The following is a 23,923-nucleotide window of genomic DNA, read 5'->3' on the forward strand; positions in this document are numbered from 1 at the left end:
CTAACAGACTGAAATATCCTTTCAGTTCTTGCATTGTGTACTCTTCCTTTCCCAGAAATCCTCTTCACAAACATCACATGGCACTTTTGTTGTTGCTCAACTCTTTCTCATCCTTTGTCCATAGCAGATGAGAGACCTTCAGCTGGTTTACTCTTCACGACCAATTACTTTGTCAGCACACTTGTGCTCCACTTCTCACATAAATTAATATTATGCATGCAAAAGATCATGTCTCACTACCATGTAGCATCATCTTCTACATCATCATCATTTAATGTCCGTTGTCCATGGGTTGGACGGTTTGACCAGGGCTGGGAAGCTAGAAGGCTGCACTAGACTCCATTTTGATTTGGCATGATTTCTACAGCTGGATGCCTTTCCTAATGCCAACCACTCCAAGAGTGTAATGGGTGCTTTTATGTGCCATTTGTGTGACACCAGTATCTGCTACAACTGCAATTTTGCTCGGCTCTATGGGTCTTTTTCTCAAGCACAACATAATGCCAAAGGTCTTGGTTATTGCCTCTATGGGGCCCAACACTCTAAAGGAACTCGACCCCTTTGCCTCCCTGAAGCCCAACGCTCAAAAGGTGCTTTTTATGTGCTACTCACATGGCACCAGCATCAACCATTGACTATGATTTCACTTGGCTTGGCGGGTCTTCCTCTCAAGCACACCATATCGTCAAAGGTCTCAGTCTCTAGTCTTTGCCTCTATGAAGCCCATATCTTACTGGGTCTACCTTTACAACAGGTTTCCTCCAGTTATACACACAAACAGTACTATTAAGCTTGACTTGGCCTGCACCAAAAATGGGCAAGACATACCTATGTTATCTACCTACTTGCATAGCTACACACACACACACACCATCATCTTGAATAGATAGGACAAAATTTTGTTGAGGCAGAATTCTATGGCTGGATGCTCTTCCTGTCACCGACCTTCATGTTTCCAAACAAGGTGACATTTCCTCATTCTTCCTAGTCTATATTTCACCTTTTCAAGAGAAACCCTTTGTTGTCAACACCCTAAACATTTTCTCAAACTACCTGCTACATTTTTGCTATGTCTTGTGTTTGTTAAATTGTCTCATTAACAGAAACTGTCTCGTGGACTTTGTTTCATTGTGCTCTTCCAAAGTCTTTGTTGTGTGTGTGTAACCATTTGTGTATTTTACTGAGTGTTTACACACTGATATAAGGCACGATGCTGTGAAATTGTATATATATATATCTATCAGAGGCAAACAACATTGTTGTAGTGACTCACAAGAACAACAGATGCATTTCCTCTTTCATGGCCTTTGTCAAGGCCGTGTGTCTGATTGTCATCTGCTTAAGCAAAATTCAGACCAATGGTTAAAAAAAAATAAAAACACTTACTGCTATTGTGGAAGTTTTCCAGAGTGTAGAAAAACTCAATGTCTGCAAACGAAACAAATTAAAACGGCCACCTGTGTGTCATGCTAAACACATACACTTCATTAGAGGACATGATGCTGAGGAATAAGATCTCTTCATAGACTTGTTGAAAACACAATATATATATCAGAACTCCAAATAAGATGAGAAATAAAATTAAGTTTTGTAAAAACATTTAACAAATGATAATTTTTATTACAAAAGTTGATATAACTAAAATGAAGCTTTTTTTTTTTTAAGAATATATTTACAGTTTAGTCACTTTGTAAGTTGATTCTATGAGTCACTTTGTAACATGAGAATTTACCAAAAAATCTGTGTACTAAGCAATATTTTTTGAGGAAATATCAACAAAGACTGTTTTAAAAATGGATTCTATCTTTTGATATTCTCTTTTCGGTAAGCGAGAATCCTTCTTAAGAGTTGATTTGTTCTGTAAGTCCTTTCTCCACTGCTGTCCAGTCAATATGACTTGACAAAGAACAGGAACTCAAAGAAGCCACCACATCTATAGGATCCAGTTGTGGGGTGGAAATCACTTCATCGTAATAGTCAGATGCTGAGTTGGAACCTTCATCTGGGAATTCTTGCTCCGAAGTCTAAAATGAGATAACATTGAATTCATCTGTTTAGAAAAGCTTGCAGCTAGAGATTAATTTCAAAGAGACAAAGTTCTTGCAATTTAGATTCAACATATAGAAGACTGAATTCTGCCATAAATATACAACTGAGCTTTGTTTCACAATTCTATATTTAAGAGATGAGGAATTATATACATTATTTACTTTATTTACATTTGACGGATAGTTGTCTTCATCTTGTTTGTTGTTAACACAACGTTTCTGCTGATAGACCCTCCAGCCTTCATCAGGTGTTCAGGGGGAAATTTCAAACCTCGGTTCTCATTCCTAAGGTATTTTTCAATATTATTATTCAGGTCAATGCCTGGAATTGAACTTGGAATCTTGGGGTTAGTAGCCCGCGCTCTTAACCACTAAGCCACATGCCTGTGGGCATATTTCCCCAAGACACTTGAAGGCTGGAGGGTATATCAGCCAAAACATGTTAACAACAAACAAGATGAAGACAAATATCTGTCAAATGTAAATGGTGAGCTTTGTTTTACACATTAACAAGTCCTGTAAATCTGTTGTGTTGTATGGCCAACACTGGAGATCTTTCAGCGATTCGCAATTGGAATACACTGGAAATGTCTCTTATTGCTATTTTCAGTCCCACAAACTAATCAAACGTTTTTTTTTTAATATCAATTTATCTGAAAATATTACTGGTGACCAACTTGTCTCCTATTTAGCTAAAAATATTTATTTCTAATTTGTTTCTTCAAAACTTCAGAGATGGCATTTTACAAATTAGGAATATTTCCATTTACTAATTTTGATAGGATAAACTTATCAAGCCTAGAAAATTCCTTGCATCAATTTTACTCTAGTTTTTGTAGTTATAAAGTGATAGGTAAAATTTCTAGATGCAGTGCTTGCTTATAGCAGACAAATATTCGTCAAGAAGTTAACACAGCAGCAGGGCAGTGGGTGGCTGGTTAATTTTAGAAAGATGCGATTCTAGCAGTGACTCATCCAACCGTTATAATTGTTGTAATATGGTGACAGTATAAGAACTCCTGACGGTTTGTTCTCCTATCAATTTTGTTATGATTTCATTATTGTCCACAAGGGGCTAAACACAGAAAGGACAACACACACATGTGGGGACAATAAACACATGAAAAAATGAGATAATGAAATTATACAATGACAACGGGACGGCCACCCCGGCCCTGCTCTGGGGTGGTTATGTTATTTCACTTATTTCAAAAACGTCATTCACAGTTCTTTCAAATTAAATTGCTACTTACCACTTTCTATGGTTTTTAATCTCTTCAAAGTTCACCACTGGAGTGCCTGGTTTGAAATCCACCTCGGGGCCCCAGTGGGTTTATGTCAGAGGGGAAAGCCTCCTTTAATATTTTATACTTGTCATTTAAGATCTCCATAGATGAACTGAGGAAATGCAGCATTAACCCTTTGAGCCCTGACTCCTGAACCCTTTTTTGACCATATACCTGGCTTTCAGATGCACTCCACCAGTAGGGTGGTGCTATGGTATAGTGAAAAATAAGCCACACACCAGTAAACCTGTGTTACAGGTTCAAAGGGTTAAATGTCCCATTTGAGAACATCAGCATCAGATTTGGACTCACCATCAGCCAGTGGTACCTCTATGAAATAATAAACCAAACTTTTTTTTTGTTCACCAGTGAAATATAAATTGAGAGAAAAAAATATTTGAGTTGTTACAGAATTGCAAGTGAAGTGAAGAATCCCTGAATTGGTAGCTTTATAGGTGATTTGAATCAGTTTCAGATATTTTGTTAGTTTTCCAGGCAAAATATCTTTACTCTACACTGCCTCATTTCACCTTTCGGTAATAATACGACCATCACTCAGATTTGAGGGTGACTTAGTAGTGTGTCCCAAGGTTTTGCTAATTTTTCCATGTAGGTATCTAGTCTGGGGTGCTCTCTGCCTTGATCTGGCTGAACATCTAAGACACAACAGCTAGAGGGAGAGAGCGGCTGCTTCAGAAATTTCAGGTGAGTTTGTAGATACAGCAGGAAAAGAACTTTCCTCAAGGATCCAAAAAACCAGTTCCAACCAGAAACTGAACCGACACCTTTATGGTTGTGAGACCAATGAAAGAATTGGTAACCTACTGATGAAATAATTCCTTTTCTACTTTTATTTGGTCCAATTATAAACATTTTTCTAAGTAGCAAAAACAAGAAAACCCATGTAAACCACGAGATATACTTTATAACCATCCCTAGAGTTACTGCGATGGTAGCAGATATTCCATCACTGGTTTGCCTACCTTAGAATTTGTACAAAAGGTAAATTGTTGAAATCTAAGCCAATAACAAAATCAGTCTTAAAGAAAATCAGGCTCCATTAATTGAACTGAAAATACACCACTGTGATATTTAAGGGTCTGCTAACAGTTGTCTGGGTATACATGGTTACATTATGCTACCTGCTTCGCAATTACATAAAACTCTGTGTTTGATGTGTATTCAAAAATAAATTATAAATATTTAATAATTTTTTCTCTTTTTCTATTAGGTTGGCAACTTAAGTTCCTGCTGTTTTTTTAAATTTTGGAACTTTTTTTTTCTAGTTAATTTTAGTTTATTCTCAGATCATTAAAATGGAATGTCAAGTTAAGAAAAAAGAGCATTTTCAACACCTCCTTGTTTTTGCTTTTAATCAAGGCTCTTAGGCCACAAAAGCTGCTTGCGACATTTGTGCTGTGTATGGAGAGGGTGCCATAGCTGAAAGAACCACCCTGATTGGTATGCCAAGTTCAAAAATGGAAATTTTAACCTCAAAGATGCACATCGTTCTAGCTGTCAAGTTGAGTTCGATGAAGAGCGATTAAACCAACTTTTGCACGAAAATTCTTGTCAAACGACAAGGGAACTGGCAGAGAAAATGGAATGCTCCCACACTGCTATAGTGAAGCATCTTCACTTGATGGGAAAGGTTCAGATGTATGGAGGCATGGGTTCCGCATGCTTTAAGTGACAACAGCAAAGTTCAACGAGTCACAATCTCCGCTGGTTTGCTTGCTCGTCACCGCTCAACTCATGGACACAAGCAATGATTGCTTTACCGAATTGTTATTGGCGACGAAAAATGGTGCCTGTTCATCAATATGTAAAGTGTGAAACAAGATCTTCATCCGCGTAAAACGATGTTGTGCGTATGGTGGAACTGGGAAGGGATTATCCATTACAAATTGCTTGAACGAAATCAAACGGTCAATGCGGAACTCTATGTTCAACAGATGGAACGATTCAACATGGCTATTCAAGAGAAAAGCCCTAATCGGCAGCATGGAGTTCTGCTGCACGACAACGCTCGCCCTCATATTGCAAATATGACCAAGGAAGCCATTCAAACGCATGGCGGGGAAGTGCTGCAACACTTGCCGTACTCTCCTGATTTGGCACCAACGGATTTCCACCTCTTTCGATCTCTTTCAAGTATGCACGGAGTTTCGTTCAATACTGATGCAGAATTGAGAGCTTGGTTGGATCCATTTTTTGAGTTGAAATCAGGTGATTTCTACCAACGAGGTATTGAAAATCTCGTTGAACGTTGGGAAGAAGTTTTAAACAACAAGGGTAAATACATAATTGATTAATTAGCTGTTATTTTTTATTAAACCTTTTAAAAAATGGTGGGAACTTAATTGCCAACCCAATACATCATTTAAGCCCTTACACATTTTTGGGAGACCCCTTATAGAAACAACAAGCCTTTTAACTCTACCTTTTTGTCTTCATAAAGAATGCTTTTGATGCGGTCATCCAAAGACCATTCACTGACATCGGATAAATAGTCATCAGGACTCTGATGGGAATCTCCATATGGATGATGTCGGACAGGGGTCTTGTCCTGCGTCATTTTCATTCTGTGTTGAGTTGGGACTGAAGAATAAAGCAATAATTAATATTAAACCAATCTCATTATGAAAATGTTACTAATTGCAATTCAATATAATAAATATCACACATGCAATTTCACTACATAGAACATTGGCAAAATCTTCAACATTGTTTAGCTTGAGCATGGCTGTGTCATTAAGCTCGCTTTGCAACCCTGTGGATCAGGGTTCAATCCTCCTGCAAGGCGTCTTGGACAAGTACCTTCTACTATATAGCTCTGGGTCAGCCAATACCATGTGAGTGAATTTGGAAACTGGAAGCCTGTCATGTATATGTGTGTGTGTGTGCCTCACCACCACTTAACAAGCAGTTTGTTTACATCCATGTAACTTAGCAGGGAAGAGACTGATAGAATAAGTACATGACTGAAACGAGTAAAAGACAAATGATTCACAAAAAATACCCAGATGCAGTTGATTATGGTATGTTGGTTCCCAGATTCCATTCCATCAGAATATTGCAAATTTAGTTGGCACAACAACCTCCTCGATTGCTTCATGTCTAAATTTTGGATCAATCAATTTCTATTCTTGAAATGAATAATTGTATTTGTCTTTTTTTTTGTGATGCCAATAACTTAATTGTTTCCAAAGGATCAATCACTGGTTTACTGAATATACAATGGCAACGGTGATATGGGATTACTTATGCAACATGGAGAGAACAAATATCACAAAGGACATGTATTAATTTTCTTTGTTGATGTTTACATTTTTTGCTGAAAGATATACAAATACACTAAGTTTCTGCATAATTTCTGTCTACTAAATTCCACTCGCAAGCCATTTCATCCTAACCTTGGGATGTCCAAGAAATATCATTGCAGACATTTGCAACAGTACTGTATGTCATTGTCATTTAGTGTCCGTTGTCCATGCTGGCATGGGCTGGATGGTTTGACCAGGGTTGGTAAGCCGAGGGGCTGCCGCACCAGACTCCAGTTTGATTTGGCAGGGTTTCTATAGACAGCCTACCTAATGCCAACCTTACCAAGTGTGTACAGTGGGATCAAACCTGGAACAACAGAGCCATGTCTGTTCAAAATTTGGACGGTGTTTTTGGAGAAGAGATTATGAGATATGAATACTTCTGCAATATATCAACACTGCCTGTCACGTCCATTTTATGCTGGATTTTCTTTTGTAGTCATGGTCTAATTTTTTTACGTGTATCAGGTCCCTGTATAAACTACTCCATTGATTTACAGCACAGATATCCCTAGTGACTCCCCCACCGTATGGAACAAATATATATTCATTCTGTGCCATGTCACTAGTTCTACACATGTTAATAAGTGTTAGAATGTCCACAATGCCTCCATTTATACATTTTTCCCCTGACCTATTGAGTTGAGTACATCAACATCAAAAAATCAAATGGAAATTGTAGTTGTGATACCTGTGCTGGTGGCACGTTAAAAGCACCATCCGAATATGGCCAATGCCAGTGGCACGTAAAAAGCAGCAACCGATCATGGCTGTTGCCAGCCTCCCCTGACCCTGTGCTGGTGGCATGTAAAAAGCACCCTCTACACTCTCGGAGTGGTTGGCGTTAGGAAGGGCATCCAACTGTAGAAACACTGCCAGATCAGACTGGAGACTGGTGCAGCCTCCTGGCTTCCCGGACCCAGGTCGAACTGTCCAACCCGTGCCAGCATGGAAAGTAGATGTTAAACGATGATGAGATTATATACTTTTGTGTGCTGTACATTTCCTAAAATTCAAAAAAATGTAGTTTGAACCAAAGTAATATGAGGCTTCATTAACAAAAAAAAAAGAAAAGAATGGGAACTGGGAATCTAGTGTGTCGCAGGGGTAGGCAAAATTTTGAAATAGTCCCAGGAGATAATATTGGTTTCCCTGTCTGATATTGGTTGTTGAAAACTGACTGACAAAAAGCTGCAGGCAGACAGACAGGCTTGCCGTTCTTTATTGCTTAAAATTGTTTGTTTCATACAAAATAGCAGAGATATATGTTGGGAAATTTTGCTTCAGACATAGAGATGCACTGCATGAAATAATGGATGAAACCTACTTTGCTGCTGTGGGTGGTGACCATTGAGTGTGGCTTTTTTAAGTGTTACTGTGTTATTTAGAAATCCTGTAAAATAGGAAAGAACAGAAAAAGAAAACCTTGTTAATAACGATTTTGAGAAGGTACAACACAAATTTGATTCACAAAATAGTGTGCGTGTGTATATAAATACAAAATGGGACAAGAATGCTAAACATCCAGAAGACGATACAAAAAACACGGATGGGTCATTCGAAGCCTTTAATCTTCAGTCAAGAACCAGATCATCCTCACAATTTTGGCTGATTAATCTTGAGATTGCTCCAATCTGGCCAGCCCAAAGGAAAAACTAAGCTAAGAGCATTAGATTCCTTGGAAAAAAAAGCATCGAATGTATATATATATATTCTTTTACTTGTTTGTCATTTGACTGCGGCCATGCTGGAGCACTGCCTTTAGTTGAACAAAATGACCTCAGGACTTAGAATAAGTACTAGGCTTACAAAAACTATCGGTTTCTTGTTCCAAACTGCTAATTTACATAAAAACACCAACATTGGTGTCAAGTGATGGTGGTGGGGATAGACATAAATATATAAACAACTTATAAATAAGGGCGAAAGAAAAAAATTTCTATGACAAGAAATAGACTTTAAACCGTCAATAACCACATATAATTCATCACTATAAGCATGCATCTTGAAGCAAGCTGACAGAAATTTCTAAAATCTTCCGTTATTACCGAATCGGTCCAATTTCTGAGTTAAGTATTTAATTTATTTCTTAATGTATTTACCGCTGATGACGAGAAAATTCTTTATGAATTAACTCAGAAATTGTACCAATTCCTTATTAACGGAATCCTTTAGAAATTTCTGTCAGCTTGCTTCGAGAGGCAAGAGTGATGAATTATATGTGGTTATTGACGATTTAAAGTCTATTCTCAGCATATTTGGCATAAGAATTTTTTATTTTGCCCTTATTTATAAGTTTCCCCTTTAAAAGTTATTTTTTAAATATACTGGCCACTGATAAAATTTTTTGAAAATTTTATCCTATATTAGACATATATATGACGAGTTTTCAGTTTTTGTCTACCAAATCAACTCACAAGGCTTTGGTCAGCCTGAGGCTATAGTAGAAGATATTTGCCCAAAGTGCCATGCAGTGGGTCTGAACCTGGAACCATGTAGTTGGGAAACAACCTTCTTACCACACAGCCACTCCTGTGCCTATATATATAAAGTTCATTGAGGTATTAAGCAATTCCAAAGACATTCGATTAGCGGACAAAACTAGAACATGGAGATCATTTGTTGTGCCATGCAAGTATTTATAATGATAGATATTACAAAATGGAGGAGGCAAATCATTTTACTAATTCAATTTGCCATCTAACCATGCGTATGGTGATGATGAATTTACAATTGTTTCGTTGTACTTCAATATAATCTATCTTACATCATTATGCAATAATTCCTGATAATATTGATTTATTACCATGTGCTATTTAGCCATACCTGTCCTTAAATGATCATTTATTAATCATATGTTAATATATCAACATTTAACCAATGGGAAGAAATAATTAAATAATAATTCATCAAGAAAAAAATAGATGTCATCCACAAAGAGAATATTGTGTGAATTCAAAATCTCCACTCCTTTATATATTTTTGTGATGCTACATGAATCAACTGTACTACATTCAATATACAACATATTATCATCAGGGTTGTATATATATATATATATATGTATATATATATACATTATATGTATATATATATATATATATACATATATATACATATACATATGTGTGTGTGTGCATGACATAAGAGTGAAAAATATCCTACCTTTCGAGGTGTAGGTACCTCTATTTGAGAGTTGTCGAAGTCTTTCGGTATAAGAAAGTGGTTTGTGCCTTGGAATTCTTTGATGGAAAGTATAAGTTTGTTCATATCCTGTTGAATTATCAAGATAGATACATATATATGAAATGGTATAATAAATGTGCGTATGTATGTATATATATATATATGCATACATACTTACATATATATGTGCATATATGGGTACAAGACGTCACAAAACGTAAACATGAAATACGAAGACAAGCTTGGGTTTGCAAACAACAAGAGAAACAAATGGAAAACAAGACAATTAACAGTGGTCTTGCTAAAGGGGTGGGGGTTGAGAGTCTAGAGAGGACAGCCCTACTTGTTTTCATCATTTAATGTCTGTTTTCCATGCTGGCATGGATTGGACAATTTCACAGGATTTGGTAAGCTACAAGGCAGCATCGTCCTCATCTTAAATGCCAACCATTTTACAGTGGGTACTGGGTGCTTCGTCTATTAATAATATAATTCACAAGAAACCTAGAAAAAGGTCAGCATTCAATGGTTAAGAGATGAAGCACAGAAGAAAAGCCAAGTAGATGTGTTGGATACATGTGCATGTATATCATCATCATTTAACGTCCGTTTTCCATGTTGGCATGGGGTGGATGGTTTGACTGAGGTCTGGAGAACCAGGAGGCTGCACCAGGCTCCAATCTTAACTAGCAAAGTTTCTACAGCTGGATGCCTTCCCTAACGCCAACCACTCCGAGAGTGTAGTGGGTGCTTTTTACGTGCCATCAGCACAGGAGCCAGTCAGGCAGACCTGGCATTGATCACATTTGGATAGTGGGTTTTACATGCCACTGGCACAGGAGCCAGTTGGGGAGGCACTGGCATTGACCATGTTTAGATGGTGCTTTTTACGTGCCACCAGCACAGTAGCCAGTCAGGTGGACCTGGGATTGATCACAGAGTCCCAAATTCAAGGCAGATCAGTTTGTATATAATACTAATATTCTCTGTGAATAACATTTTAAAAGAGATTTATGGCTAAACTTGAATGAAGTAAGGCAGAACTAAAGTCTGCTCTTTTCCTAAGTAATCCAAGATGTTTGTCTCCCTAATCATGAGGGTACATTGGAAAAAATTAGTTTGTAAAACAAAAAATATGTAAATTAGAAACTGCCATGTTATGTTGGCAAACACTCTTTACTCCAAAGTACTGTTGTTGAACATCTCTTGTGAGATTTAAAAATAGTAATTTTCTAATTTATAGATCAGTGACTAGTTGTCATTTTGAAAACTATATATTTTAAACTGGAATTTGGTAGCGCCACCTCTAGCTGAACAATTATTCTGTGCTGATGAAGAGAAATAACCCAGAAATCGTGATACACAGATATTGTTTTGAGCTGAGTGAGGGTGCCAGATTCCTTTGTTCGAAAATATAAAGACACAGATCATGTCGTATAGCCAGCTGGAGACGATGTCTCCTGGGGCTAAATTACAGCAACATTTGTCCTAAACGAGGACTGCCATGTTATGTTGACAAATAATCTTTACTCCAAAAAAATATGTAATTTTGTTTTTGTTGTGGGTAGGGTGAAAAAGTGCATTATTTCTTATTTATTTTGGAGTAATTAAAATGTTTATCAGGTGTCAAACTGTCCAGCATGGTCAGGTTACAAGAGCAGAATTGGCTGAGAGTTTGATTATAACTTTTTTTCAATTCATTTTTAACTCAGAAAGTAGTTTTGTTTCCTCAGGGAAGGATTATGTTATACCTTTGTTGCCAGTGTCACCAGACTAACTCCTGTGCAGGTGGCATGTAAAAAACACTGTTTTCAAGCGTGTCCGTTACCAGTACCGCCAGACTGGCCCTCATGCCAGTGGCACATAAAAAGCACCCACTACACTCTCGGAGTGGTTGGCGTTAGGAAGGGCATCCAGCTATAGAAACTCTGCCAGATCAAGACTGGAGCCTGGTGCAGCCATCTGGTTCACCAGACCTCAGTCAAACCGTCCAACCCATGCCAGCATGGAAAGCGGACGTTAAACGATGATGATTTATGACTTTTCTCTAAGAATAATATTGACTCAAAGAATTATTGAGAAAGTCGGGGAACCTTACTTTGATTGTGAAGAGGATTGGAGTTGTTTCCTTTCTGCAAATGTTCTTTTTGGTTTTTTGAAGAGTTGCTATGATCCGTTGGTATTTTCTTTACTCCTGCAAAAAGATGAATGAAATATTTTAGCTCTTTACTCTTTTACTTGTTTCAGTCATTTGACTGCAGCCATGCTGGAGCACCGCCTTTAGTCAAGCAAATCAATCCCAGGACTTATTCTTTGTAAGCCTAGTACTTATTCTATCGGTCTCTTTTGCCAAACTGCTAATTTCTGGGGACCTAAACACACCAGCATCGGTTGTCAAATGATGTTGGTAGGTGGAGGACAAACATATACACATACATATATATATATATATATATATATATATATACGACGGGCTTCTTTCAGTTTCTGGCTACCAAATCCACTCACAAGGCTTTGGTCGGCCCGAGGCTATAGTAGAAGACACTTGCCCAAGGTGCCACGCAAGCTACCTACCACACAGCCACTCCTGCGCCTATAGCTATTTATATATCGATAGGTTTTTCTAAAGGCACAGAAAACATCTTCAAATATTTTTTTAAATTCCAGAAATCATTCTTAAACTTACAAAATATGGAAACCGTCTTTACAAAAATCCGTTTGATGACAATTTTTGTCTTATGTTTAATTCACTTCAGAGTACTGCTTTTGTCCTGGGTATCACTGAACTGCCCCCAGTAAGGAGGAGGAGGGGGTAGTTCCAGGGTTTTGAGGAGTATGGAACCATCTCTCAGCCTCTACTGTTCCCAGATCTATTCTGCCCTGGAAAAGTAACACTTGTCAGGGTCCCAGCTATGGCAAGTCACAGGAGACGGTCACTCTCACACCCCAGATGAGGCCCTTCAGCTCTTGAGCTGCTTATCTAAAAAGAGGGTAACTCCATAAAAGTCCTGCGTCCTGATAACTGCAGAGCTTGGGACACTTACTGCACCAGACCAATACAAGTTTGAAGAAGAAGAGACTGGGATTGGCGCTGCACAAACTATGCCCACAATGGTTGTAAAACCTTGCTCCTTGTGAAGTAACTTGTTGAGCATTTAAGAAAAGGCTAAGGGAGTACAGAAAACCGAGAGGGAAGGGATCTGAAGCAGATATGTATCAGCGTTTAAATCTGCCTTCCATGCTGGCATGGTTGGAAAGGTTTGACAGGAGCTGGCCAGGCAGAAGCCTGCACCAGACTTCTGTGACTGTTTCAGCAGGGTTTTTACAGCTGGATGCCCTTCCTAACACCAACCACTCAGCAAAGTATTCTTTTATTTGTTTCAGTCATTTGACTGTGGCCATGCTGGAGCACCACCTTTATTTGAACAAATAGACCCCAGGACTTATTCTTTGTAAACCCAGTACTTATTCTATCGGTTTCTTTTTGCTGAACTACTAAGTTACGAGGACGTAAATACACCGACATTGGTTGTCAAGCGATGGTGGGTGGGGACAAACACAGACACACAAATACATACATACATACATATATATCATCATCATCATTTAACGTCAGTTTTCCATGCTAGCATGGGTTGGATGGTTTGATTGGGGTCTGGTAAGCCATGGAGGCTGCACCAGGCTCCAGTCTGAATTTGGCAGTGTTTCTACAGCTGGATGCCCTTCCTAACGCCAGCCACTCTGTGAGTGTTTTTTACATGCCACCGGCACAGGAGCCAGTTCAGGCTGGCAAACGGCCACGATCAGTTGGTGCTTTTACGTGTCACCGACACGGACGCCAGTCAGGCGACGCTAGTAACTGCTACGCTTAAACGGTGCTTTTACGTGTCACCAGCACAGGTGTCTTAACTACAATTACCATTCGAATTTTTGATGTTGATGAACTTGACTCAACAGGTCTCCTCAAGAACAGCGGGTCACTCTACGATCCAAGGTTAGCACAGCAGGCTCTCCTGCGAGCATGAACTCACTTCATTTGTCGGGTTCCGACAAATGAAGTGAATTGACAGGCTTCTTTCAGTTTCCTTCTACCAAATCCACTCACAAGGCTTTGGTTGGCCCAAAGCTGTAGTAGACACTTGACCTCTGTGCCATGCAGTCAGACTGAACCCGGAACTATGTGGTTGGTAAGCAAGCCTCTTACGACACAGCCACACCTGTGCCAATATCTTGCATGGTCTGCAACTCCACAGATGCTATTAACATATTGATTAGTGTTTTTTTTTTTGTGGAGAGGAGATACAAAGCATACTTGGGGTTCAGACACTTGCTTCTGGAAACAGTCTGGGCACAGCAGATGTGGTCAAATTGTAATACCATTAATTAGGATGGAAACGGGCCAACAGCTGCATCAGTGATTTTGATTTAGATGAAAGCTGGATGAAGACAGGACAAGCAGGGACACCTTAATTACTGTGTTTTCTTCTTTAGTTTTAACAACAAAATATAAAAAGAAGGAATGCTCAAATCAGGATTGCTAATTCCATCCTTCCTGTTTGTGTCTCCAAGCTGAAGCTGACAGTTGCCAATAAAGCTGAAGGTTTTAAAAGACAATTCTCAATAGAACTGATTACCAAATTAAAATAACCTGGAAATTCAGCTGGCATCTGTTTCCCTCCCTATACTAAATAATGAATGTAATTAAAAAATTTCTTTATTAATAACTAGCACTATGACCCAGCAACTCTGGGTCATAGTGCTAGTGCATGCATATACAGCTGCGTGTGCGCGCACATACACGCGAGTACTGTCCAAATCTCCGACCAATCACATACAGCTAGCTGGTATTCAATTGGCGTATCAAGTTTCGGGCATTTTGATTGGGTTTTGGATAGAAAATTCACAAAAAAGTCACTTCTGTTGTAAAGATGTGCATGACCACCCTTGGACGGTTTTGAATGACCATAGAAAGTGCGAGCCCTCTAACTGAAAAATTGCACACACACACATTTTGCTGTTTATATATAGAGAGATTTCAATGCTTGAAACATTATGGCAAATGCTTCCAGTTATCAATATAATATATGCAAAACACAATCTCATGGTTCCTATGTCTTGGGAGACCTGTTTCTCTCTTTATGCTCACAGACAAATATGGTTTATAGCATAAGTTCTTATGCAAAATGCCAAATGGAATACTTAAGGAAGAGTCCAAGAATAACTTAAAAATAAAGAGGAAAATGACCAAATTACTGACCATAAAGTTTTGGTTTGTCGTGAACTTTTGCTGATTGAAGGTTTCCTTGTTTGATGTCTGCAAGGCGTTGAATGTAAGGCTTGGAGTCAGCAACGATAACTTTTCTTGTGATCTCAGGTCGCTGGCATCGTACAATATCTTGATATGGTTTGTCTGATGAGAGAACACGACTAATATCTTTGGTTTTCGATGAATTAGGTTTATCAGAAACCGTTGCAACGTAATTAGAAGAACTTTCAGTTGGAGAATTTGGTTGCGGTACCTTGTTACGTGGATGTTCTAGACTGAAAAAACTTTGGTTTGCAGACTGCAAGTGTGGTCTCTTGCTTTCTTGTACTCTTGATGTGTTATAAGCTTCTGGTGTATGAATAGTTCTGGTTGTCATTAAATTCTTTGAGTGCAATGATGATTTGGAGGAATTTGGTGAGACAATAGTTCTTTTAGAGTGACTGTATGAAGGCCATTTTGGAAGAGAATACTGCTGCTTGATCTTCGCTTGGTCAGACTGAAAACTCTGGATCAATTTTTCAACATCATGAAGTCGTTTTTCTTGAGTTTTTGTAAATCTCTCAGACCGTTGCTGTTCGCGGGATTTTATGGCTTTTTCGATAGCTTTAAAGCTCATTGACTCCTGCATACACAAAAAAAGTTTTCTACTTAAGATTTAACAGACAAAAGTAAAATATATAATTTCTATTTTCCAAATAAAATAACTTTAGAACGAATGTTTAAAAATATATTAAAAAATCACATTCCAAAGCTAATCAATGAAAAAAAGCAGCCTTTTTTCTTTGTTTTTTAAATACTTTTTTACTTGTTTCAGTCATTTGACTGTGGCCATGCGGCAGCACCGCCTTTTAGTCGAGCAAATCGACCCCAGGACTTATTCTTTGTAAGCCTAGTACTTATTCTATCGGTTTCTTTTGCCAAACCGCTAAGTTATGGGGACGTAAACACACCAGCATTGGTTGTTAAGCGATATTTGGGGGACAAACACAGACACACAAACATATATATATATATACATATACACAATGGTTTGAATGAGCAAAATACAGCTGAGGATTAATGAATACCGATATTTCAAGATTTCTAGCAGAACTCATTTTTTTTTTAGAGCTCAACTTTGTATCCATTCAACCATAAAATACAGTTTGTTTTTTTTACCTGTTTGCCATTATTAAATGGTTTCCTCTCCTGATGCTGCAGTTCTGTCTGTTTGTCTCTGAATTCTTTCTGCTGTTTACTTTTGTGGTCCGTCATCCACACTTGCTTGGGAATACTGCTCATCTCTTCTCTTTCGCTGGCCATTTGGGCAAACTTCTCAAAACTCATTTGCATCATGTCTCTTAAACTTGAAGATAAAGAAAAACATATTTCACACACATATATCATCATCATTATAACCCATTATTTTTATAACAGAGCAGTAGAGCAATTTATCTTGTTGTTTGACATACCAGAAATAGCAGTGAAATCACCCTCAAATTACACACCACCACCTTTAAAAGGAAGCACCACACGAATAATGTAACCCAAGGTTATGGCTGCAAAATCGTTGATCCGAGATTTACTTAGTGCTCATCTTGAGTAGAACATCAACCATTATTATTATTATCATTATTATTATTATTATTATTATGATAATCAAAGTGGTGAGCTGGCAGAAACGTTAGTATGCTGGGCGAAATGCTTAGCGGTATTTTTATCTGCCACTACGTTCTGAGTTCAAATTCCGCCGAATTCAACTTTGCCTTTCATCCTTTTGGGGTCGATGTAATTGACTTAATCCGTTTCTCTGTCCTTATTTGTCCTCTCTGTGTTTAGCCCCTTGTGGGTAGTAAAGAAATAGGTATTTTGTCAGCCGCTACGTTCTGAAGTCAACTTTGCCTTTTGGGTTCGATTAAATAAGTACCAGTTATGCATTGGGGTTGATGTAATCAGCTATCCCTCTTCCCCCAAAATTTTCAAGGCCTTGTGCCTAGTGCAGAAATTATTATTATTATAATTATTATTATTATTAGGTAGCAAAAGCTGGCAGAGTTGTTAGCATGACGGGTGATATGATTAGTTGCATTTTGTCTGTCTTCAAGTTCTGAGTTCAAATTGCACCAAAGTCGACTTTGCCTTTCACCCATTCTGGGTTGATAAATCAAGTACCAGTGATACACTGGAGTAGATGTAATCAACTAGTCCCCTGCCCACCCACCCCAAATTTCAGGCCTTGTGCCTTTAGTAGAAAGGATTATCCTTATTGGTGTTAATTAATGAAGGCAAGACAGTTTGAAGAAGAGAGGATATGAAAATGACAGCCTCTTGCAATCCTAATTGATGCCAGTTGAGAAGAGAACCTTGATGATTCCCGGATGTTTGCAGGTCTCCTTAAAGCACAACAAATGTCCAAAGGATTTGCAGTCAATACACCTTAAAAGCTTCATTCCACAATTTGTGTCTGTCTCTTTCCTCTGCTTCTCATTTTTTATAAGGAATCGGAACACAGCACTGCAAAACAGTGGAACATTGCTCAACTTTAGAGGTGTGCCTATGCGTTAAGAAGTTTGCTTCTTAATCACATAGTTCTGGGTTCAGTCCCACTGCGTGGCACCTTGGGCAAGTGTCTTCTACTATAGCCATGGGTTGACCAAAACCTTGTGAGTGGATTTGGTAGATGAAAATTGAAAGAAGCCCATTGTGTGTGTGCCGCACATTTGTTTGTTCCCCAAATCCGCTTGTTAACTGGTGTTGGTGTGTTTACATCCCTGTAACTTATCAGTTCAAAATATGTCAAGTCCATCAGCATCAAAATAAAAATCGTATGGGTATTGCATTTGTGATACCCGTACCGGTGGCACGAAGGGCCTCACAGAGGAAATGATGAAGATCGAGACCCCTGAAATATGCTGTGACTGTGAAGACCCGACAAATGAAGTGAGTTCATAGCTTGCAGGACGGCCGCTGTGCTAACCTTGGATCGTAGAGTGACCCACTGTTCATGAGGAGACCTATTGAGTCAAGTACGTCAACATCAAAATAAAAATCAAATGGAAATTGTAGTTAAGACACCCGTGCCAGTGACATGTAAAAAGCACCGTCCGAACGTGGCAGTTGCCAGCGCCACCTCGACTGGCTTCCGTGCCAGTGGCACATAAAAAGCACCAAACGATTGTGGCCGTTTGCCAGCCTGCTCTGGCACCTGTGCCGGTGGCATGTAAAAAACACCCACTACACTCTTGGAGTGGTTGGCGTCAGGAAGGGCATCCAGCTGTAGAAACTCTGCCAGATCAGACTGGAGCCTGATGCAGCCTCCATGGCTTACTAGACCCCGGTCGAACCGTCCAACCCGTGCTAGCATGGAAAATGAACTTTAAATGATGATGATGATATAAGAAGGGCATCCTGCCGTAGGAGACCATGCCAAAGCAGATAGTGGAGCTTGGTGCCGTTTCTGTGGTTTGCCAGCTCCTGTTAAACCATGCAACCCATGGCAAACGACAATGAAGATCATGAGGATCATATTCTTAAAAAGACTATTGGAATGACAATGATCATAGGCCTGCTTGATCCAGGAATGGCCTGGGGTTATAATATACATTCATAAACAAGAAATTCTTCTTCTTTAGTGTTTTTTAAATTTTATTTTGGAAACTAAAATGTTGATATGAAGCACCACAAATATCAGTACCATTTGCAGATAATAAACTGTCGTATCTTACACGCCAGTACAATTTATATCACATTGTTTTTCATCAAAGCTATCTTTTATCGTACAGTTATCCCTTATCTGGTGGTTGATGTGGAAACTGGGGATTGACGAATGGTAAATAAGGGCTGTACAGGCCCTTTACAGAGAGGCTGTTAGTAAGGTTAGGATTGGCAATGAGTATAGTGGAGAGTCAAGTACTTTAACATCAAAATAAAAATCCAATGGAAATTGTAGATGTAATACTCGTGCCTGTGGCACGTAAAAAGCACCATCCGAATGTGGCCGATGCCAGCACCGCCTTGACTGGCATCCGTGTCGATGACATGTAAAAAGCACCATCCGATCGTGGCCGTTTGCCAGCCTCCTCTGGCCCCTGTGCTGGTGGCACATAAAAAGCACCCACTACACTCACGGAGTGGTTGGCGTTAGGAAGGGCATCCAGCTGTAGAAACACTGTCAGATCAGACAGGAGCCTGGCACAGCCTTCTGGTTTCCCAGTCCCCAGTCGAACCACCCAACCCATGCCAGTATGGAAAACGGTCGTTAAACGATGATGATTAGCTTTTTTGAAAGACCCCCCCCCCCATATGGTTATACTTTATCTCAAGAAGGAATCATTTGATAAGAGGTGTTTACAAGAGCAAGAATTTGATGGTTTCATTTCTTCAACTTCTCACTTTTTATTTATGTTTAAAATGAAAGGCTCAAAACACGTGACATTTTCTTTTTAAGAGATATTATATCAAAAATGTGAGAATTAGGTGATGTATCAACATAATCTTATTTTTCAACTAATCAGAAGTTTTATTTTCAATACTTTGCACTGTCTGAACCACGGCATTCCCAATACAAACAAGACACCAATGCTCAATAGCATAAAATTAAAACTACTCAATCACCGTAATTTAAACTAGAGATAATAAAACTTCTTTCTTCAATGAATGAAGCACAAACATTTATGACAAATGAGAGCTTAATGCTTTAAGACATATTTTTCCCATTTTAAAATCTAAATTTATTATTTTTGTGACGCATGTCGTAACACATCAATGTACCATGACAGTCACTTAACCTGCTAGCAATAACAGCCAAATCCCTTTCGTTTTAAAATGTGAAAGCCATATTAGACAATGTAATGCAAGGTATATAAAGATGGGATGTGCAAGGCTGGACTGGAGTGTCTTTGATCATAGGTCTGTTGACAAGGATCAACTTTGAGCTAAACAATACAATCTTCACAACAAAATATGAAGCCCTTCCACAGAAATCAGGAAACTGATGAATGGATGGCAGGAGGTGTACACCAAAGTAGAGCAGAGTCTATTATATGAACAGACTTATGGATGGAAAAATTAGGGGGAAAAAATGATGACACGTTCTAATATGAATTAACTAAAGCTGATATATTGATCATATTTAGGGTAAATTTTAATGCTTTCACCCGCATGATTTTTACTATGTAAAAAAAAAAAATCGTTTTTTTTTTTTGCATGGAATCAAGTACCTTGACCTCCTAATATGCTGCAGATCCCTTATATTTGTTTGGAAAAAAAAAGGGGTGGGGAAACAAGACTCCCCCTATCCCGGAATCATTGGGTATTTTTTTTTGCTGAATGAATTACGGTGATTCCAATGATTCCGGGAGGGTGGGTGTCCCGTTTCCCCACCCAGCCTTTTTTCCAACAAAAATAAGGGGTTTGCAGCATATTAGGTTAGGATACTTGATTCCACACGAAAAATCCGACCTTTTTTTTCTTAGTAAAAATCATGCAGGTGTACTTCCCGAGGGGAGAGGGGGGATTTCCGACGGAATCATCCCACCCCATTTTCCGGACTAAAAAAAGGGTGAAAAGACTTCCGCCCGGTTTAGTGGAGTATTAGGTCGCCGTAATTCAGTCAACGAAAAAAAAAAAAAAATTCCAATGATTCCTGGAGCCCCCCCCCCCAACAAAAATAAGGGGTTTGCATTATATTAGGAGGTCAGGGTACTTGATTCCACGCAAAAAATCCGAGTTTTCTTTTTCTTTTCTTACTGAAAATCGTGCGGGTGAATGTATAAAAATTTACCATATTTAGTATAATGTTTCAACTCGTCAGATATTTTAAACGTTTAATAAGTATTCGTTCCGATTAAAATCTCAAACAAACTTCGGTTAATTTAACGATAAATTTATGGACTGCTAAAACAAATGTACTTATGTGAAAATACGGAATTTATGTGCAATCGGAATCGTTAAACAAGGCTGAGATTCGTTCATAGAACTTGCATTCTGCAACGCCAAAATAAACATAAATGCTGTAAAGGTAAATAATAACAGAGACAAAAGAATATAAAATGCTGAAAATTACAAACAAGAAACGTTTGCGTTTTAGAGAAGAAAAATATAAGAATCGATGAAAGAGAAAATGGTTTGAGGAAGAAGTGCCAATAGGACACATTTAAAAGAATGGCTTCACTATAAACTTAATGGTATCTAACAATCACACTTTTAAAGCAATGAAAAACTTCATTAAAACTTGATAAGTCTATTTTGTTTAATGAAGATGCAATTCTTAACGAACTTTTTCTCATCCCCAACCAATCCATCGATGGCTGTGAGTGATGTTGGTAGAAAAGAGAAATTTTCTATCATAATTTTTAAGTAACTTTTAAAATATTTATTTGTCCATAATGTTCTTATTTCCAACTTAATCATTTTTAATGAATTAACTTAATTAGCAACAAATTTTGTTCTTTATAATTAATAAAAAATAACGATTGGAGAATTAGATATCTAAATAGTGATTAGAAAATATATTCTTTAGCAGAGAAACGAAGATAGCATACATGTTCGGCGAAATTAGCACAATTTAAATATGGGTTAAATATTAAGGAATTAAATACCTCTTTTTTGTTTTTTAAGATATAAATTTGAGAGCAGTAGCAAGAAATGGTACTTGCTGAAGTAGAGACAGGGTGTTCACCAAGTAAATATATGACGTCTACACTTTGCTAATGAGAGCATAATAAGATCGAAATATGTTCGAAGTTGTCTCTCGTGTTTGCCGAAATAATTACCATATTAGCCAATGAGTAATACTGTTTTTTCGTCACTGCATAATTATTTCTTGATAGTCTTTTCATACTCATGGTTCTAAATATGCTAACACTTACTTTTCGTGCGGATGGCGTCTCTAGTAATTTATTCTCTAAATAATTTTCTCTCTCTTTTTTTTTTTTTAACAACCAATCGGTGTACATTTTTTGTATATTTTGCTTAGTAATTCTCTCAAAACTTTTTGATAAATACGGTTCGACTGAAGAAGTTATAATGATGCAGAACATGCTCGACTGAAGAAGTTATAATGATGCAGAGTTGTATCCCGCTCTTTCTGAACCAATTATCTCGTTTTTTTTCCCTTCCATAATTATTCCTAGTTAGCTTTTTGATGCTCTCTGCATTGTTAACACATTTTTATGCTGATGGTATCCCTAAGTTAATAAAACGGGACCTATTTTTGTAACAGAGTGGAAAAAAGTATATTTTTTTATATCATACATGCATAATTTATCCACCTTTAAATAATGCGAATTAGCGTCCAGACTGGTTGCCTATGATATATGATTTTTAAAATCTTCATTTAGCACCAAACACCCATTTATGGTCTTATAAACGGTGTGCATGTGTGTAAATATTTACACACATACACACACAAGGGCACTAGATAGGAAAATCGGTAGAACATCAAGTAAAATGTCTTACAGCATTTAATCACGTCCCTTATAATTCTGATTTCAAATCCTGCCAAGGTCAATAAAATATGAGCCAGTCCTGTGCCGAGGCTCGATTAAATCGACTTGCCCTTCCTCCTGAGTCCGCGGGCTTCTTCCAATGTTAGAAATCATTATTTACACATATTATTCATATGAGGATAGTATACATATAGAATAGCGTCGGAAAAATTGAACGTTTGATAAATTAAAAGCTTCTCAGAAAAATGAAAGCGTCGCGTTAGAAGAATAACATTTTTAGCTTTTGAGCTCAATAACGTATTAACATCAATTTTCTCGCTTGAAAGCACGTAACGACATTAAAGATATTTTGACCTTATTCTCGTGTATCTGTTCTCTGTCGTTTTCAAAGAATAATACGCGCTGACGTTCAAAGATTTGAAAAAATTATCGAAGGAAACTTGCTAAATACATCGAGTTTTAAACTTCTCAATGGTTTGACTTTTACCTATTCTGTGCTATACGTATATTTAAGTAAACCATACGATAGTAGACACCAACAGATATGTGACAACCGTCAAAAGGAAAAGGCGGTTTAGTTGCTCCGTTTTAACGACAGAAATAGTATTAATTGATAACCGTCGACATATTCAAACTTATTTTATTACTTCCTCCAATCACATCTTTTGTCGAATGAAAAAAAAACAATTTTTGAAAGCCCGCAATATTTATTCATGGCTGTTCGTATAACTTAATTCGTGGCTTTGATCCAGCAAATTTACTAAGTGCATTAAATCAGTGCGCAAGCCAATGAATGTAGAATTTAACCACTAAGATCGTACTTGGTTGAAATACAAAATTCTATTGATGCAGTTGAAAGAAAGAGCGACAGACCTCTCTGTTAAAAAGCATAGATTATTCTGTCGTATTTTACCGAACGTCCATTACAGGACACAGTGAGTGTTTAAAGAATGTCTTTGTTGCTTTCAGGAAATGATCAATGTGGTTTCTCTTGACAGAAACTTACCTCTGTACCAACGAGTGGGTATATTTCTATCTATGTTACTATGTAGTCACTCAACTTACTAAAAATAGTAACCATTGGACGACATTATCGATTACACTGTTAGTAAAACGTCCTTCAATATAGATGAAGTTAGGAAAGATTAAGCAAGGGTTAAACAATACACCCACATTCCCTCTATGTTCTAACTAGAAATAGCAGTAAAACTTCTCTCATATTATACGTTACTGATTTAAAAATGGAAGGACATATCGGATTATGTAGTCCAAGACTATGTTGGGGAAAATAGATGGCGGTAAGGGGTCACAACGGGGTTATTTTTGATCGTAGAACTACTTGATCAGGGCTGACATGGATCTAACAACTAAAACAAACCCAACA

The 23,923-nt window shown here is 37.9% G+C and overlaps 1 protein-coding gene across 2 annotated transcripts; it reads right to left on the minus strand.

Annotated features, from left to right (window-relative positions):
• Positions 1-1,599: 1,599 nt before the first annotated feature.
• Positions 1,600-22,799, minus strand: LOC118764492. 2 transcript variants are annotated; one of them, XM_036505251.1, is made up of 8 exons: positions 22,550-22,799; positions 16,271-16,457; positions 15,104-15,734; positions 11,945-12,040; positions 9,826-9,933; positions 7,988-8,053; positions 5,778-5,935; positions 1,600-2,024 (listed from the first exon to the last, which is right to left on the minus strand). In XM_036505251.1, exons 1-8 carry the CDS (start codon positions 22,552-22,554, stop codon positions 1,842-1,844), a joined length of 1,434 nt encoding a protein of 477 aa, XP_036361144.1. In that variant the 5' UTR covers positions 22,555-22,799; the 3' UTR covers positions 1,600-1,841. The 2 variants fall into 2 exon arrangements, with proteins under 2 accessions (XP_036361144.1, XP_036361145.1); XM_036505252.1 differs by lacking the exon at positions 22,550-22,799 and adding an exon at positions 21,691-22,009.
• Positions 22,800-23,923: the final 1,124 nt, after the last annotated feature.

Source organism: Octopus sinensis, linkage group LG8, assembly GCF_006345805.1.
Source record: "Octopus sinensis linkage group LG8, ASM634580v1, whole genome shotgun sequence".
Taxonomy (NCBI): domain Eukaryota; kingdom Metazoa; phylum Mollusca; class Cephalopoda; order Octopoda; family Octopodidae; genus Octopus; species Octopus sinensis.